Consider the following 19,945-nt stretch of genomic DNA (forward strand, 5'->3'; position numbering starts at 1 on the left):
TCACATTTATCCACATTAAATTTCATCTGCCATGAACTTGCCCACTCACCCAACCTATCCAAGTCACCCTGCATCCTGTTAGCATCCTCCTCACAGCTAACACTGCCACCCAGCTTTGTGTCATCCGCAAACTTGGAGATGCTGCATTCTTGGGTTATCGCCACTCCCTTTCATGAAGAAGGGAACAATGTTTGCAATCTTCCAATCCTCTGGTTCCTCTCCCGTGCCTATTGATGATGCAAAGATCATCACCAGAGGCTCAGCAATCTCCTCCCTCACTTGCCACAGTAGCCTGGGGTATATCTCATCCGGTCCCAGTGACTTACCTAGCTTAATACCTTACAAAAGTGCCAGCACGTCCTTTCTTAATGTCTATATGCTCAAGCATTTCAGTCCGCTGTAAGTCATTCGCACAACTGCTAAGGTCCTTTTCCCTGGTGAATACTGAAGCAAGGTATTCATTAAGTACTTCTGCTACCTCTTCTAACTCCATGCACGTTTCACAATCACTCCTGATTGGTCTTATTCGCACTTGCTTTATCTTCTTGCTCTTCACTTACTTGTAGAATGCCTTGGGGTTCTCCATAATCTTGCTCGCCAAGGCCTTCTCATGACCCCTTCTAGCTCTCCTAATTTCATTCTTGAGCTCCTTCCTGGCACCCTTGTAATTTTCTAGAGCTCTAACAGTACCTAGTTTCTTGAACCTTTGGTAAGCTTTTCTTCTTAACTAGATATTCTATGTCCTTGGCACACCTTTCAATCTATTCAATCTTTCCCTGTAACTCAGGAACTCAAGTACTGGCAACATTCTTATAAATTTTCTTTGTACTCTTTCAATCTTATTAATATCTTTCCCGTAGGTACGTGAGCAGACTACACATAATACTCCAAATTAGGCCTCACCAACGTCATATTCAACTACAACATAACATCCCAACTCCTGTACTCAGTGCTCTGATTTACGAAGGCCAATGTGCCAAACTATCTCTGTATGACCCTCTCTACCTGAGATGCCACTCTGAAGGGATTATGGATCTGTAATCCCAGATCCTTCTGATCTACCCTACTCTTCAGTGCTCTACCATTCACTATGCATGTCCAACCCTGATTTGTCCTCCCAAAGTGCAACACCTCACTGTACTCCTTTCCATAGATGCTGAGTTCCTACAGCACTGTGTGTGTGCTGCTTGGATTTCCAGCATCTGCAGACTTTGTCTTGTTTGTGATTGGACACCTCACACTTGTCTGCTTTAAGTTCCATCTATGGTCTACGTTCTATGGGCAACATAGACCATCAACAGCCTATGTTCTATGGACGACAGGACAGAAGGGCCCACTTATTGGCTGTATGATTAACTATCGTTCTTAGAACAGACAGAGCCAGGTTTCGCTCAGCCAATGTTTTCCCTGGTTTGCTTGGTATTAACTTGCTGTTCCCATCCTCCCACAATCCTCTGTAAAGTAGAATTTAAAAATAAACACATAATTCCTTTCCAATCCCACAAATTCCACTCACTCTTTTCGCTTTCATATTTCCAGGCACGACACCTCTTCTCATTATCAAATGTAGATAGCATTCTGGCAAATTTTTGCCCCACTTCTTCCAATAAAAATGTCATCTCTGAAGAGGAGTGCGTAGAAATGATATGGTGGTGTCGTGCGCAAACCAGGGCTTTGCATCAAGCCGTGATCCTCAGACATGTCTGCAGGTCAAGAGACAACAGAATCAAATGACTGACCTGTGCCAGGCATATCCTTCCTGAAATGAACCTAATCTCCCTCATGAATATCTCACACACCGTATAAAATTAATGAACTGGAGCCACCGATTGTCTTCTGCTGGCGAGCCCCTCCCTTCGATCAGCCATCTGTTAGATTAAAGGCAGCAGAAGGGAAGTCTTTAACCCCTCAATATCTGTACCCCTAACTCCTCCCCTGGGCCCAGAGCGAACAACCAGCAACGGATTCAAGCCAAGGGACAAGCGTACAGATTTTATTCCGTTGTTTCTCGGTGAGTTTGAGCGCTATCATGGTTTATTTTTGAGGATTTGGTCAAGGTTTGTTTTCTGAAGTGGCTTTAACTGGATCCCTCACTCTGGTAGAGCGTACTGTGATATAGATCAATAGTCCTTCACAGATATTTCATACCCTGTGTAAGATTAATTGGCAATAACTGTTATTGTGGATAGAGCCATTACCTCACAGTTTCAGTGAGAAGGGTTCAATCTTGACCTCCTGTATGTGTGGAGTTTGCAAGTTCTCACTGTGACTGTGTGGGTTGCTTCTGATCACTCCAGGTTCTGCCCATATCGCAAAGATGGGCGAGTTAATTGGTCATTGTAAATTGCCCCCAGTATGTAGGTGAATGACAGAACATAGGGGGTAATGTGGGGGAAATCAGTTGGGATTAGTGCAGAAAGGGTGTATGTTTCTGTGCTGTATGACAGATAAGACACAGGAGCAGAATTAAGCCATTCAGCCCATCGAATCTGCAACACCATTCCAACATGGCTGATTTATTTTCCCTTTCAACCCTATTCTCTTCTCTGTAACATTTGGCACCCCTACTAATCAAGAACACATTAACCTCTGCTTTAAATATACTCAATGAATTGGCCTCCACAGCCATCTGTGGCAATGAAATCCACAGATTCACCACCCTCTAGTCAAAGGAATTCTTCCTCATCTCTGTTCTAAAGGGACCCTTCTTTTCTGAGACTGCTAGTCCTAGACTCTCACATATTGGAAACATCCTCTCCACATCCACTGTATCTAGTGCTTACAATTTTCAGCTGGTGGATACCAAATGTCCGCAGATAGGAAAGATTAACAATCTGGAAGAGGGGACTGAGTGTAGTGTATCTAACTTTGCTGATGACAGTAAATTGAATGGAAAAGCAAATTTTGCAGAAGATACGAAGAGTCTGCAGAGAGATATAGATAGGTTAAGTGAATGGGCAAGAGTCTGACAGATGGAGTACAATGGTGGTAAATGCAAGGTCATCCACTTTGGAAGGAAAAATGAAAGAGCAGATTATATAAATGGTTAAAAAAATTGCAGCATGCTGCTGTGCAGAGGGACTTGGGAACACTTGTGCATGAATCACAAAAGGCTGGTTTGCAGCTGCAGCAGGCTATCAAGAAAGCAAATGGGACGTTGGCCTTCACTGGTAGAGGAATTGAATTTAAGAGCAGGGAGGTTATGCTGCGACTGTACAGGGTACTGGTGAAGCCGCACCTGGAGTACTGCGTGCAGTTAGGGTCTCCTTACTTGAGAAAGGATATACTGGCTTTGGAGGCAGTGCAGAGGAGATTCACCGGGTTGATTCCAGGGATGAAGGGGTTAACCTATGAGGAGAGATTGAGTCGCCTGGGACTGTACTCACTGGAATTCAGAAGAATGAGAGGAACATTTTAGAAACATAAAATTATGAAAGGGATAGATAAGATAGAGGCATGAAAGTTATTTCCACTGATAGGTGAGAGTAGAACTATGTAACATAGGCTCAAGATTCGCAGGAGTAGATTTAGGAGGGAGATGAGGAGGAACTGCTTTTCCCAGAGAGTGGCGAATCTGTGGAATTCTCTGCCCAATGAAGCCGTGGAGACTACTTCAGTAAATATACTTAAGACAAGGTTGGATAGATTTTTGTATCGTAGGGGAATTAAGAGTTATGGGGAAATTGCAGGTAGGTGGAGATGAGTCCATGGCCAAGGTCAGCCATGATCTTATTGAATGGTGAAGCAGGCTCCTTGGGCCAGATGGCTGACTCCTGCTCCTATTTCTTATGTTCTTAGGATGGGGATAAATGGGACAATCTTTGATGGGTATCTTGATCGTCGTGGACCAGTCTGGCTGAAGGGCCTGTTTCTGTGATGCTTGACTCTTTGATGCTTTGCCAGGCACTCCCTGGCAGTTTCCTCCCACCCTACCCTATCTCATCCCATAACCACTTCTCCCTCATTCTTGTGTTCAACATGCCCTGAATATATCCCTGGAGTTCACCTCAGCCAAACCAGCTTACAAACAGTTCCATATTCACCCAGTTTGTCCATTAATGACTGCATTACATGCCTGGGATGGATGAGGAGAGTTGAGTTGGTTAGATCTGGACTCTTTGGAGACACAGGTCATGAAGAACATATTCAGTATGCTTAGCTTCATATGCCTAGGCACTGAGTATAACCATTGGGATGTCACATTGTAACGGTACAAATTGTTGGCTAGTCTACACTTGGAGTATTGTGTACAGTTCTGGTCACCACCCTACAGGAAAGATGAGATTACATTAGAAGTTACGCTGGAGAGGTAGTAATGGCAAAGAAATGGCAGATGAACTTAATAAGTAATTTGCGTCAGTCTTCACTGTGGAAGACACTAGGAGTATGTCAAAAATTCGAGAGCGTCAGGGGGCAGAAATCAGTGTGCAGTTGCTATTACTAAGGAGAAGGTACTTGGGAAGATGAAAGCTCTGAATGTAGTTAAGTCACTTGGACCAGATGGACCACACCCTAGGGTTCTGAAAGATGTGGTTGAAGAGAATGTGGAAACATTAAGACCATAAGATACAGGAGAGTTGCTGTACATTGTTTACTTGGACTTTCAGAAGGCCTTTGACAAGGCGCCACATATGAAGTTGCTTAACAAGATCATTATTACAGGAAGTGTCCCATGGTATTACAGGAAAGATACTAGCATGGATAGAGGATTGGCTGATTGCCAGGTGGCAAAGATTGGTAATACAGGGGGTGTGTTCTGGTTGGCTGCTGGTGACTAGTGGTGTTCTGCAGGGGCCTGTGTTGAAACCGCTTCTTTTCATATTATATGTCAATGATTTGGGTGACGGAATTGATGACTTTATGGCCAAGTTTGCGGATGATACAAAGATAGGTGGAGGGGCAGGTAGTGTTGAGGAAGCAGAGAGTCTGCAGAAGGAGAGATTGGAAGAATTAGCATAGAATTGGCAGATGGAATATAGTAGGGGAGTGTTTGGTCATGCACCTTGGTTCTGTAGAAGGAATAAAGATGTTGACTATTTTCAAAACTGGGACAAAATTCAAAATTCAGTGGTGCAAAGGGACTTGGAAGAACTTATACGGGATTCCCTAAAGGTTAACTTGCAGATAGAGTCAGTGGTAAGAAAGGCAAATGCAGTGTTAGCATTCATTTTGAAAGGACTAGAATATAAGAGAAAGGGTGTGATACTGAGGCTTTAGAAGGCATTGGTCGGAGTATTGTGAGCAGTTTTGGGCTCCTTATCTAAGAAAGGATGTGCTGGTATTGGAGAGGGTCCAGAGGAGGTTCATGAGAATGTTTCTGGGAATGAAACTGTTAAAGTATGAGGAACGTTTGATGGCTTTGGGCCTGTACACGCCGGAGTTTAGAAGAATGGTGGGGGGGGGATCTCATTGAAACCTATCAAACACTGAACGACCTAGTTAAAGTGGATGTGGAGAGGATGTTTCCTATAATGGGGGAGTCTAGGACCTGAGGGCACAGCCTCAGAATAGAGGGATGTCCATTTAGAATTGCGATGAGGAGGATTTTATTTAGCCAGAGGGTGGTGAATCTGTGGAATTCATTGTCATGGATGGCTATGTAGGCTAAGCTACTAAATATATTCAAAGCAGAGTTTTGATAGCTTCTTGACTAGTCAGTACATGAAGGGTTACGGGGAGAAGGCAGGAGAGTGGGGTTCAGAGGGATAATAAATCAGCCCTAATGGAATGGCAGAGTAAACTCGATGGGCCAAATGGCTTAACTCTGATCCTATAACCTAATGGTATGATGGACACTATGTGGTTGACATCAGAAAAATGAGAGGTAAATGAGAAAATTGGTTCATAGTTGTCACATGAACCACGGTGCAGTGACAATCTTTGTTTTGCATGGCATCCATACAAATCAATTCATAACCACAGTACATTGAGGTAGTATAAGGCAAAACAGTAACAGAATACAGAATAAGTTTTACAGCTACAGAAATAGATTGTGAGGGCAAAGACCAGGACTGCACAGAATACCCCAAATTAGGCTTCACTAACATCTTACAGAACTGTATCAACCCAACTTCTCTACCCAGTACTCTGATTTCTGAGGGGCAATGAACCAAAAGCAGTCTCCATGACCCTATCTACCTGTAATGCCAGTTTTAAGGAATTACAGATCTGTATTCCCAGATCTCTTTGTTCTACCACACTTTTCAGTGCCCTACCATTCACTGTGTGCCCTACCCTGGTTTGTCTTCCCAAAGTGTAACACCTCACACTTATGTCTGCATTAAATTTCATCTGCCATTTTTCAGTCCATTTTTCTAGCTGGTCCAGATCCGTCTGCAGGCTTTGATGGCATTCCTCCCTGTCCATTATCCCCTCAAGTTTGGTGTCATCTGCAGATTTGCAGGTCCAGTTTACCACTTTATCATCATTGATACGGATGACAAGTGTAGCCCCCCGGCCAGCCTCAGGGTCGCTCGGCTCGCTGTCGTCTAGTGAAACAGCCTTCGGCCCTGCCAAACTGGGTAATTAGTTTGTGTGGATGCTGTGTGAGGTACCCCACCCCGCCCAAACAACAGACAATACACCAGATACGATTAAATGATTTACAGTTCATAGATATTACTGGAACTATATAATTAATAGAGAATGAAACATAAAAGGAAAATAAAAGGCTCCACACTTATCAAAGTTCAATCTCTTCGTGCACAAACAGTTGGAGCTCAGGACCCTTCTTCTTCACCCTGCAACCCCTCAGACCGCCTCGGCCGGCCGCCTGGGACCAACAACGGTGGTTGACCAGATGCTCCACAAGAGTCCGTCTCCGTCTCCCCTCCTCGCCAAATGCTCCATTCGGGGTCTGACCCCGTTAGCTGACTCGCAGCACTTGGTCCATCCTCTGTCTCTCTCTCCCGCCTTCTCCCCCAAAACCCCACGCATACAATATCTTACAGATACACCAAAAACATAACAACTATCCCAATTGGTTCATAACATCTTCTTATCAGTAACATGATTCAAACAAATTGCTAGCGGGAAGGACTTTCTCAGCAGTTAACATAACAAAGAAGCCCTTTCAATTATAACATAACAAAGAAGCCATCTTAATAAGACTATGCAGTGACATAAAAAAAGAAACCCTTTACACAAGCAGCAACGGACCCAGCACCAATCCCTGTAACACACTAGTCACAGGCCTCCAGTTAGAGCAGCAACCACCTACTACCACTCTTTGGCTTCTCCTGTGAAGTCAATGTCCAATCCAATTTACTCCCTCATTCTGAATGCCAAGAGACTGAACCTTCTTAATCAACCTCCCATGTGGGACCTTGTCTAAGGCCCTGCTAAAATTTGACTTTCCAGAATTCATCAACTCTCGCTTATCTGTACTGAGATCCACTTGCCACACTTCAGCCCACTTCCTGAAGAGATCAAGGTCCCCATGTATTCTGCAAAGCCCTCCTCGCTATCAACACCTCCTCATTTCTTACCATTCACAAGCCCAATTTGATACAACTTAGTTGGTTAGATAAACAAATGGATCATAGAACACAGAACAGGCTTAGTGCAGGTCCTTCAGCCCACAATGTTCTGACAACCCTTTAACCTACTCTACCATCAATCTAACCCTTTCCTCCCATATTCTTCTTTCATCCATGTGCCTATCTGAGAGTTTCCTAAGTGCCCCTAATGTATCTGCCTCTACCACCAGTCCTGGTTCCACACACAGATAGGCTGGGTCTGTTGGTACTTGTCATCCATATCAATGATCTAGATCAGTGGTCCCAAACCACCGGGCCGCAAAGCGTGTGCTACCAGGCCGCAAGGAAACGATTTGAGGCAGCCGCACCTTTCTTCATTCCCTGTCACGCACTGTTGAACTTGAACATAGGGTTGCCAACTGTCCTGTGTTGCCTGGACATCCCGTATATTGGGCTAAATTGGTTTGCCCCGTATTTCCCTCGCTAAGGTAGAGCGTTCCTATGAAACCTTCCGTGCCAAAATGGCATGAAGCGAAGAAGCAATTACCATTAATTTATATGGGAAAATTTTTGAGCATTCCCAGACCCAAAAAATAACCTAACAAATCATAACAAATAACACATAAAACCGAAAATAAATAACACTAACATATAGTAAAAGCAGGAATGATATGATAAGTACACAGCCTACATAAAGTAGAAATAATGTATGTACAATATAGTCCGGAAGATGAAGGCAAAACGGATTTGTGGGGGGGGGGGGAAATCGGCACGTTCTCGCATGAGCACATCACATGGGCAGTCATGCATGTGTACACAAGTGCCCACGCAAGGCTTCATGGTCGTGGTAGTCTTTCCAGGGATAAAGTGTCCTGGGATTTGACTGCTACTTCTGTCCCTTATTTGGGAGTGAGGAAGTTGGCAATCCTAACTGTAAAAGACATGTTGAGGTGAGTTTAACCCTACTTGAACACACCACCCGCCGGTCGGCCTGTCCACAAGAATATTGTCAATATTAAACCGGTCTGCGGTGCAAAAAGGGTTGGGGACCCCTGATCTAGATGATAATGTGCATGGACACGCATCTATATTCCTCTGAGCAAGTTATGTGCGAAATCACTAAACCACTTGCTGATTATTTTCAAAAATTTCCTTCTCACCTTGAAATTCTGACCTTTGGACTTTTGACTTTTGGTACAGACCAAGGCATTGATAAATTTTCCTGAATGGTTGTGGGCAAAACACAAGTTGTGTAATTGTCTGTACTGTCGGCAACATTTTTCGTCGTTATGTTGAATGACTAGAATACACTGTAATAAGGTCTTTGAATTTGTTCTGCTCGTTACATAGAAATATAGAAACATAGAAAATAGGTGCAGGAGTAGGCCATTCGGCCCTTCGAGCCTGCACCGCCATTTATTATGATCATGGCTGATCATCCAACTCAGAACCCCGCCCCAGCCTTCCCTCCATACCCCCTGACCCCCGTAGCCACAAGGGCCATATCTAACTCCCTCTTAAATATAGCCAATGAACTGGCCTCAACTGTTTCCTGTGGCAGAGAATTCCACAGATTCACCACTCTCTGTGTGAAGAAGTTTTTCCTAATCTCGGTCCTAAAAGGCTTCCCCTTTATCCTCAAACTGTGACCCCTCGTTCCGGACTTCCCCAACATCGGGAACAATCTTCATGCATCTAGCCTGTCCAATCCCTTTAGGATTTTATACGTTTCAATCAGATCCCCCCTCAATCCTCCAAATTCCAACGAGTACAAGCCCAGTTCATCCAGTCTTTCTTCATATGAAAGTCCTGCCATCCCAGGAATCAATCTGGTGAACCTTCTCTGTACTCCCTCTATGGCAAGGATGTCTTTCCTCAGATTAGGGGACCAAAACTGCACACAATACTCCAGGTTGGTCTCACCAAGGCCCCGTACAACTGCAGTAGTACCTCCCTGCTCCTGTACTCAAATCCTCTCGCTATAAATGCCAGCATACCATTCGCCTTTTTCACCGCCTGCTGTACCTGCATGCCCACTTTCAATGACTGGTGTATAATGACACCCAGGTCTCGTTGCACCTCCCCTTTTCCTAATCGGCCACCATTCAGATAATAATCTGTTTTCCTATTTTTGCCACCAAAGTGGATAACTTCACATTTATCCACATTAAATTTCATCTGCCATGAATTTGCCCACTCACCCAACCTATCCAAGTCACTCTGCATCCTCTTAGCATCCTCCTCACAGCTAACACTGCCACCCAGCTTCGTGTCATCCGCAAACTTGGAGATGCTGCATTTAATTCCCTCATCCAAGTCATTAATATATATTGTAAACAACTGGGGTCCCAGCACCGAGCCTTGCGGTACCCCACTAGCCTGCCATTCTGAAAAGGTCCCGTTTATTCCCACTCTTTGCTTCCTGTCTGCTAACCAATTCTCCATCCACATCAATACCTTACCCCCAATACCGTGTGCTTTAAGTTTGCACACTAATCTCCTGTGTGGGACCTTGTCAAAAGCCTTCTGAAAATCCAAATATACCACATCCACTGGTTCTCCCCTATCCACTCTACTAGTTACATCCTCAAAAAATTCTATGAGATTCGTCAGACATGATTTTCCTTTCACAAATCCATGCTGACTTTGTCCGATGATTTCACCGCTTGCCAAATGTGCTGTTATCACATCTTTGATAACTGACTCCAGCAGTTTCCCCACCACCGACATTAGGCTAACTGGTCTATAATTCCCCGGTTTCTCTCTCCCTCCTTTTTTAAAAAGTGGGGTTACATTAGCCACCCTCCAATCCTCAGGAACTAGTCCAGAATCTAACGAGTTTTAGACAAAGTAATTTTTATATGGTTGGGTGGATGCTCCCATTGTAAAGAGTTAACATCTTAAATAATAGTGTAGTTATTTCTGAAGCAGAACTCTTCAGTTCTGAAGCCACAATATAGTTTTGTTCCATATTCAATATGTATTTTCTTGATTGTCTGGAGTGAAATCAGTTTCTTACATACCAGGAAATCCATCAAAGAGCCTTTGTTGGAGAAATTATAAAATACAGTTGGACAATAAATACTGGGCCATTCCACATTGTGGGAATGAAGATCTGACACAAAGAAGTGCTAATCCTAAGGCTTTTTCTTTGTTCTAGAGACCTCAGCAACAACCAGATCTCAGAGATTGCTCCTGATGCATTCCAAGGTCTCCGATCTCTCAACTCTCTGTGAGTATTCATTAGGATGGTGTTAAAGAGATCTTGGTGTTTATGAAGAGGACATTTTTGGCCAATTGCTCTGGTGTTCAATTCCCATTGATGCATATATGATCTGGCACCACACACTAGTCTTACCAGGAGATCTCCACCCCGCAACGAAAATGGGAACTTACTCCTTTTCATCTTCAATCTATGATCTCTAGTATTAGACATTTTAACCAGGGAAACAGATGCTGGCTCTGTCTATTCCTCTCATAATCTTATAAACTTCTATCAAGTGGTCCGTAGAGTTCCTTTTCTGTGGTAGGATTAGGGTTGTGCAGATTGTAGGAAAGTCGTCCTGAACCTGGTGTGTGGGACTTCAGGCTTCTGTACCTCCTGCCCAATGGTTACAGCAAGCAGATGGCATGGCACATCTGCTGGCATTCGGAGATGATAGATACCGCCTTCTTGGGGTAAGAAGTTAGTAGTGGGAAAGGCTGTGCCAGTGATGGATCAGGTTGTGTCGATTATTCCCTGCATCCTCTTACATTCCTGTGTGTTGAACTTGCTATAGCAAGCCATGATAAAACCAGTGAGGGAACTTTGAACAGTGCATCTGTAAAAGTTTGTTAGAGGATTTGGTTACACGCCAAGTCTCCTTAAGCTGCACAGAACATTGAATTACTGCTGTGCCTTCTTCATGATTGCATCTATGTGCTGGGCACAGGACAGGTTATTCGAGAAGTTAATGCCCAGGAAAGTGAACCTGCTGTCCCTCTCCACCTCTGGCCCATTAATAGAACCTTCTTGTTCTAATATACCAGTCTTTAAAGTTGTCGCATCTCCTCTTTTTGCAGGGTCCTGTACGGCAACAAAATCAACGAGCTTCCAAAAGGCGTGTTTGATGGACTCTATGCTCTTCAACTCTTGTGAGTGTTTGGCCTCAGGATTAGGTTTGCTTTATTCGTTACATGTACATCTGAATATCAAAGCATACAGTGATATGTATCATTTGCGTATCAGTGGTCCCCAACCACCAGGCCGCGGACCGGTACCAGGCTGTGAGCATGCGCTACCGGGCCGTGAGGAAACGATATGATTTGGCGGTATGAACCGATATGAGTCAGCTGCACCTCTCCTCATTCCCAGTCACTCCCACTGTTGAACTTGAACGCACACGAGGTCCGCAAGAGTATTGTCAATATTAAACTGGTCCGCGGTGCACAAAAGGTTGGGGACCCCTGGCGTAAATGACCAACACATTCTGAGAATGTGCGCAGTTAGCCTGCAAGTGTTGCCATGTTCTGATGCCAACATAATGTGCCCATAACTTACTAACCTATTAACCACTATGTCTGTTTTTGGAATGTGGAGGAAACCAGAGCACCCAGAGGAAACCCAGGTGGCCACGGGGAGAATGTACAAACTCCTTTCAGGCAGCAGTGGGAATTGAATCCTGATTGGTGATTGCTGGCGCCCTAAAGCAATGCACTAACTACTATGCTCATGTGCCACTCTTCGTGCAGGCATGGCGAGGAATATCATCATTTTGGGAAGCGAGATCATTTCTTTGGGTTGTGACCAATGGACATCTAACCCAGTGGTCATGAGGATTTCAGCACCCGGTAAACGTGGAGTGGAGATAGAGCTAATGGGGTCACTATTTCTTCTAATTCCTTCACTGGTTATTGTTCTCCTTGGACCCTGCCCTGATCTTCTGCTTAGATCATATATCAGAGGGCAGTTAAAAACCAATTTCACTGATGGGTCCAGAGTTATAGGCCATCGATCTTCTTCCCTAAAGGTCATTAATGAACCAACAATCTCATAATTTCATGGTCCCACAACTAAAATTCAGATTTTGTTCCAGATTTAGTTTCCAGAGCATGGAAACAGTCCCTTTGGTGCAATGGCTCCATGCCAACAAAAGTGCCCCATCCAAGCTAGTCCCAGTTGACAGTGTTTGACACCTAACCTTCTAAACCTTTCCAATAAGACACAGGAACAGCGTTAGGCCATTCAGCCCATCGAGTCTGCTCTGCTAATTAATCCTGGTTGATTTATTTTCTCTTTCAAGGCCAATCCATGTACCCATCCAACTGAATTTTAAAAGATTTATTGTACCTGCCTCAACCACTTCCTCTAAGTATTGATTCCATTCAGATATCTCCTCTCGTGCAAAAAAGTTGTCCCTTAAGTTCCTCTTACCCTTTTCTCTTCTCACCTTAAACCTATGCCTGCTCGTTCTAGTTTAATTGATTACCTCAATTTAGGCCAGTTCATTCACACCTCTAACCCATCAACTTAACTGTTGCTTTGCCAAGTTTCCCCAAGACTTCAGCACGCATCATAGGCTTTAAAGGGTTGGCTTATTCCAGAGGGGTTGGACCTTAGAATTAGGGAAGTTTTGCTGAAGCTGTACAGAGTGTTGGTGAGGACATATCCAGAATAATTCAAGATTCAAGATTGTTTAATGTCATTTCCAGTATACAAGTGTAAAGCAGAATGAAATAATTGTTACTGTGGGTCTAATGCAGCATATTAAAAAAAAAGATAAAGAATACAATAAGAAATTTAAATAATACAATAAATATAAATATGTACGATATCTTAGATGCATGGATTGATTGTATGTGCATAAAGTGACACTATGCACAGGACTAAAGTGACTAACAAGAAATGATAAAGTAGAATGGGAATAGTCTTGATCCCACTAACCTAAAAAAGGACAAAGTAGCATTGGATGCAGTCTGAAAAAATTCATCAGGCTAATTCCTGGGATGAGAAGGTTTCCTCATCAAGACAGGCTCAACAGTTTGGGCCTGGATTCTTTGGGGTTTAGAAGAATGAGGGGGTTGATCTTACTGAAACATGCAAGATCCACAGAAATCTCAACAGGGTATAAGTTGAGATGTTTTTACTAGTGGAAGAGCCTCAGACAGAGGGACATAGTTTTACTGTTAATGCAAATGACGCATCTTACCGTACATGCAGGTTCAGATTCAGATTTATTTATTACATGTACGGTAAAACACGTCATTTCCATTAACAGCCAACACACCCAATGGTGTGCTGGGGGCAGCCCACAAATGCTGCCACCCATTCTGGTGCCAACGTAGCATGCCCACGATGCTTGGCAGTCTAGATTCGGTGGTGAGTCTTTTACATTCTCGAGAGTTGCGGAGATCAGATCACTGAGAAGATTTAAAATGGTAGGGTATCAAGGGCTCAGGGGAACTGGCAGAGAGGAGGAGAGGCCTGGACAGATCAGCCATGGTCATATTAAATTGTGGGACAGGTTAGAAGGGCCAAGTAGCCCACTCTTACTCCTACTTTATGTTCTTCTGTCATTCTGCACCCCCTCTCCCCACCTCCTCAGCCGTGATAGCACAAATATCAGAGCAGACTCAACAAGCTGAATGGCCTACTCCTGGCCGTAGTTTTTTGCATTCCTATATTAGCCTGGTCCATCCAGGCACAGTCGATGATGTTTCCTTCTCTACTCTTTAGGCTGCTGAATGCAAACAAGATCAACTGCATCCGAGCGGACACCTTCCAGGACCTACAGAACCTAAGCCTCCTCTCGCTGTACGACAACAAGATCCAGACACTGGCCAAAGGGACGTTCAACTCACTCCGAGCCATCCAGACGCTGTATGTAGATGAAAACCTTTGTCAGAGATCCTAAGACTTTTCAAACTTAATCTTTATAATTGAAAAGGAGTTTGCTACCATAGAGACTGTAGATAGATCATACAGCAGTAAAGCACAAAACAGGCCCTTCTGCCCACAAAATCATGCCAACCCTTTAACCTGTAAGATCAATCTAATCCCTCCCTCCCACATAGCCCTCCATTTTTCTATCATCTATGTGCCTATACAAGAGTCTTTAAAGTGGTCCTAATGTTTCTGCTTCCACCAACACCCAACACCCGTTCCATGCACCCCGCTCTCTTGGTAAAGACCTTACCTTTGACAGGTAGATGCAGTGAGTACAACCAGCAGTGGTAAATGAGTTTATCATTATCATGTGTACTGAGGTATACCCTTTGTCATGCATGCTTCCATACAGAATATTTCATCACATCGGTGCATTGAGGTAGTACAAGTGAAATCAATAGCAGAATGAGGATACCGTGTTACAGTTACAGAGAAAGTGCAGTGAAAAGCCATGTCGAGGTAGATTGTGAGGTCAGGAGCCCATTTTGTCATACTAGGGGGCTACCCTTATAACTGCGGGATAGAAGCTGTCCTTGAGTCTGGTGCTACATGCTTTCTGTCTATTGCATCTTCTTCCCAATGGGAGAGGGGTGACGAGAGAATGTCCAGGGTGATTATCAAGGCAGCGAGAAGTGCAGACAGAGTCTATAGAGGGGATGCTGGTATCTACAATGCGCTGCGCGGTGTTTTCAACTCTCTGAAGTTTCTTATGATCACGGGCAGTGCAGCCGACCAGCAAGGACGTACCAAATCTTTTTCACATTTCAATGGAACATTGGCCTTCTGACTGTGATGAGTGGAGCAAAAATGTAGGGATATTGTGTAATTTATTTTAAATGCAGTTGCTGGAAATCTGAAACAAAATCAGAAAGTACTGGCAGACTCTGCAGGTTGGGCAGCATCTGTGGAGGGAAACGAACAGATCGCCACCCTTCATCTGGATTCATGATATGGATCAGTCCCGATAAAGAGTCTTGAATCAGAACATCGGCTGTCCGTTTCCCTGCACACATACTGCCTGACTTGCTGAGTTTCTCCAGCAGTTTAATTTTTCTTGCTCCAGATTCCAGCATCAGCAGTCTTTTATGTCTCGAACAGTTACCTTGTTATGGTTCTCTTCTGCTGCACCAGGCACTTGGCCCAGAATCCGTTCATCTGTGACTGTCACCTCAAGTGGCTAGCCGACTACCTTCGGTCCAACCCTATCGAGACCAGTGGGGCACGATGCGCCAGCCCACGCCGCCTGGCAAACAAGAGGATCGGGCAGATCAAAAGCAAGAAGTTCCGGTGCTCAGGTATCGTAATTGTGAGAGCGAGAGCGAGAGGCTGAGGTTCGTCAACAGGGCAAACACGTGCCCAGTCTCTGCACACGTGCTCATCGAAGGTCTGTGGGAGTGCAGAACTGTCTGAGAAGCGTCCCAATCGGGTGTTCAATGGAACACGGAACAGTACAGGACAGGACAGGATCAGCCTGCAGTGTTCTGTGGGCTGAAGGTGCTAATTAAACTCACTGTGCCAAATTAAACTAATCCTTCAGTAAGCACACGATGTACAGTATATCCATCCAACGCCTCCCCCCAATTCCCTGCACATTCATTTGTGTTTCAGAGCAATTTAAGTGCCTCTATCATATTTCTCCCAATCCCACCCATGGCAGCACGTTCCAGGCACTCACCACTCTCTATGTAATAAAACACTTACCCCATAAATCTCCTTTGAACTTACCTCTCACCTTATATGCACGCCCTCTAAACAATAGGATAACAATATGTACGCGCACGCGTATGTATGTAGCTAGCCCCGCTCCACCCTCTATTACCCCATCACTACACTGCACTGTAAATACTTTAAACAACTACTGTATTTATAATGCTTTTACATTGGGAATTCATGCTGGTATTTATGTATGTGTGTACATTTTATTCCAGATCCATACCCTAACCTGTAATTTTATATTTTATGTAATTCTTTCATTCCTTATAATTGCTGAATGTTATTTTTGTTGCATGTCACACCAGCACACCACAGCAATTTCCCAATACATATAAATGTACATGGTGAATAAAATCAAATCTTGATCTTTAGCTTGTGTATATGCACACACACGCAGAAAGCTAATTGGTAATTGGTTAATTATTTGGCTGGGAGTTTAAAAGATATGTCGTTTTTAGACCAGTGACCACCTTTGCTCGGTGAACGTAGAGGGGGTGGATGAGGAGACTTCCTTTGTGTTTGTTCCTGTCAGGGCCGGATAGTGCCAAACTGTGAAAGGGGCAGAGAGCAGCTATACCACAGACTCTGGGAATGGTCGCTCAGGAGAAGATTACCTCTCGATTCATTCAGAAATCAGTATGGACCAATCTACCCTGTTCCACTCGTAGCCAAACATGTCTACTTCCTGAGAGCAACACAGAAATAATCAGAGTAATTGTCTCCTAATTTGATAAAACAGACTCTTGACCTCACAATCTACCTCGATGTGGCCTTGCACAAGAACACTTGCATTTTATCTGTGACTGGGTAACACCTTATTCTATCTCAAAGTACTGTATTTGATCTCCATGATGAGTAAGCAACACAAGCACTTCCCTGTACCTCTCTCCAGTTCAGTTCAGCTTCCTGACTCAGAGTTTTATCTTTGGTAGAACATTGTATCGTTTCCTGTGTAACAGTTCTCTGTCTCTTTCCATCCACAGCAAAAGAACAATATTTCATCCCAGGTAAGGCCAGCTCAGCATGAGTAAATTCGTGTTAGGTATTTATCTGTGTTTGGAATTTGTAATGCAAGACCTTGCTCAGCTGATTGTGAGTGGTTCAGGATACAAGTATTGGTGTTTTGTACGTAGTTGGTGTGTGAGGATGTTTTCAGTGACAGAAGCAGCCTGCATCTCCTTCTCCATCAGTGGCAGTAATTATAAAGGAAAATTGAGATATTTTGTATTTCTATAAATTTATATCTAACCTGTGCTGTCCCTGTCCTGGGAGTGTGTGATGGGACAGTGTAGAGGGAGCTTCACTCTGTATCTAACCCGTGCTGTCCCTGTCCTGGGAGTGTGTGATGGGACAGTGTAGAGGGAGCTTCACTCTGTATCTAACCCGTACTGTCCCTGCCCTGGGAGTGTGTGATGGGACAGTGTAGAGGGAGCTTCACTCTGTATCTGACCCATGCTGTCCCTGACCTGGGAGTGTGTGATGGGACAGTGAGGCATGTAAATTCACAACGCTTAAAGGTAGGTACAAGGATAGGAAAGATTTAATGGGATATTGGGATATTTGCAGCTTGTTGAGTGGTGTCACAACAGCAGCCTTGCACTCAAGGTCAGTAAGACCGATTGTGGACCTCAGGAAGGGGAATTTGAGGGAACACACACCAGTCCTCATCGAGGGGTCAGCAGTGGAAAGGGTGAGCAGCTTCAACTTCCTGCGTGACAGCATCTATGAAGATCTAAGCTGGGGCCCACGTATCGATACACAGTCTCAAAGATTGCACGCCAGAGGATTGGAGGCACATCAGGAGTTTGAGGAGCTTTGGATGGTCACCAAAGACAAGCAATGTTCTACAGATGTACAGAGGAGATCATTTCTACGGGTTGCATCACTGCCTGATATGAAGGCTCCACTGTACAGCATTCAAGCCTCAGCCAGCCCCATCATGGACTCTAGCCTCCCCACTATTGAGGACATCTTCGAATGACCAATTAAGGACCCCCACCATTCAGGACATGCCCTCTTCTCATGGCGACCATCAGGTAGGAGGTACAGGAGCCTGAGAACAATGAACATTTTAGGAGCAGCTTCTTCCTCTCCGCTATCAGATATCTGAATGAACCACAAACCATGATCACAACCACTTCACTATTCTGCTCTCTCTTTGCACTGTTTATTTTATATAGTTCTTAATCTACAGAAACATAGCATTATGTATTGCACTGTACTGCTGTTGTAAAACACAAACTTCACAATATACACACCAGTGATAATAAACCTGATTCTGATATGGCCAGATGGGAGTAGTTGAGGTGGGAACCTTGACTGGCATGGACCAGTTAAGATGAAGGCCCTATTTGCACGTCATATGACTCTATGACCTGTTGTCCACTGTGTTTCCTTTCCTCTGGCAGGTACGGAGGACCAGAGACTGGGCAGTGAGTGCAACAGGGACATGGTCTGTCCGCCGAAATGCCGCTGTGAGTCCAACGTGGTGGATTGCTCCAACCAGAAGCTGACCAAGGTTCCCGAGTTCATCCCACAGTCAACCATAGAGCTGTGAGTGCACAAGTGGGCTGACTTGCTCGCGCGATTACTCGCTTCACCTCTCCGCTCTCTAGGCTTCCCATGGTGCTCAATAACGGATGGTGAGCCTTTGGGGGTAGTTTTAGCAAAGCAGATTTGTCACATCTACATCAAGACATACAATGAATGTGTCATTGCTGTCAATGACCGGGGATGTGCTGGGGCAGCCTGCGGCAACACAGCATGCCCACAATTTACTAACCCTGACCCTAACCTGTACATCTCTGGAATGTGGGAGGAAACCAGAACTTCCGGAGGAAACCCAGCTGGTTATGGGGGAAGTGGTATGAAGTCCTTACAGGCGGCAGGCAGGAATTGATCCCTGGTCGCTGGCCCTGTAAGTGCTGTGCTAACCTGTACTCTACCATGCCGTCCATTAACAACAACGTGACCAGATCCTCGATCTTGGTTGTGAAGGTTGAAGGGATGTGTGGTCTCCTAAACAACTCCCCTGCACCTTGTCGGTCTTATTGACCAGCTAATTTTGAGAGTAGATGCTTGTTTTTTTTAAAGTGTATTCCATTTTCATGATGTTGCACCACAAGCAAGGCCTGCATTTCTTGCCCATCGCCAAATGCCCTTGGAAGGTGGGCGTGAGCTAGCTAAAGATTAGCTTTATCAGTCACATGTACATCAAAACATTGAAACATACAGTGAAATGGGTCGTTTTTGTGCCAATAACCAACACAGTCCGAGGGTGTGCTTGGGAAGCCCGCGAGTGTTGCCATACTTCTGGAGCCAACACAGCATGTCATAACTTACTGAACCTAGCGTGTATGTTTCTGAAACGTGGAATGAGTACTCAGGGGAAATCCGCACGGTCACGGGGAGAACGTGCAAACTCCTTACAGACAGTGGTAAGAACTGTCTGGGTATGACAAGTGGAATGTTTCTGCATGTGGCCAGGCTGAACATCAGTGCTTGGGATTTTCTGAGGCAACATTAATCTATTCAGGTTAACCTCAGCAAACTTGGTAAATTAAAATAGATCACTATCAAGGCCAGCATTTATTAATGTAAGACATGGGAGCAGAATTAGGCCTTTTGGCTCATTGAGTCTGCTCCACCATTCCATCATGGCTGATTTATTATCCCTCTCAACCCCATCCTCCTGCCTTCTCCCTGTAACCTTTGACACCCTGACTAATTAGCAACCTATTAGACTTTGCTTTAAATATTCCAGTGACTTGGCCTCCACATCCATCTGTGGCAATGATTTCCACAGATTCACCACCTTTTGGCTAAAGAA

General features: G+C 44.5%; 1 protein-coding gene across 2 annotated transcripts in view; it reads left to right on the forward strand.

The window, feature by feature from the left end:
* LOC140185601 (slit homolog 1 protein-like) overlaps positions 1-19,945 on the forward strand; it is a 315,402-nt gene that overhangs the window by 153,029 nt on the left and 142,428 nt on the right. For both annotated transcript variants that reach the window (XM_072238998.1, XM_072238997.1), the window contains exons 11-16: positions 10,639-10,710; positions 11,541-11,612; positions 14,194-14,337; positions 15,535-15,698; positions 17,100-17,123; positions 18,525-18,669. In XM_072238998.1, coding sequence (XP_072095099.1) covers positions 10,639-10,710; positions 11,541-11,612; positions 14,194-14,337; positions 15,535-15,698; positions 17,100-17,123; positions 18,525-18,669 — 621 coding nt within the window. The remainder of the gene's footprint in view (positions 1-10,638; positions 10,711-11,540; positions 11,613-14,193; positions 14,338-15,534; positions 15,699-17,099; positions 17,124-18,524; positions 18,670-19,945) is intronic.

The sequence above is a fragment of the Mobula birostris genome, chromosome 21, assembly GCF_030028105.1.
Source record: "Mobula birostris isolate sMobBir1 chromosome 21, sMobBir1.hap1, whole genome shotgun sequence".
Taxonomy (NCBI): domain Eukaryota; kingdom Metazoa; phylum Chordata; class Chondrichthyes; order Myliobatiformes; family Myliobatidae; genus Mobula; species Mobula birostris.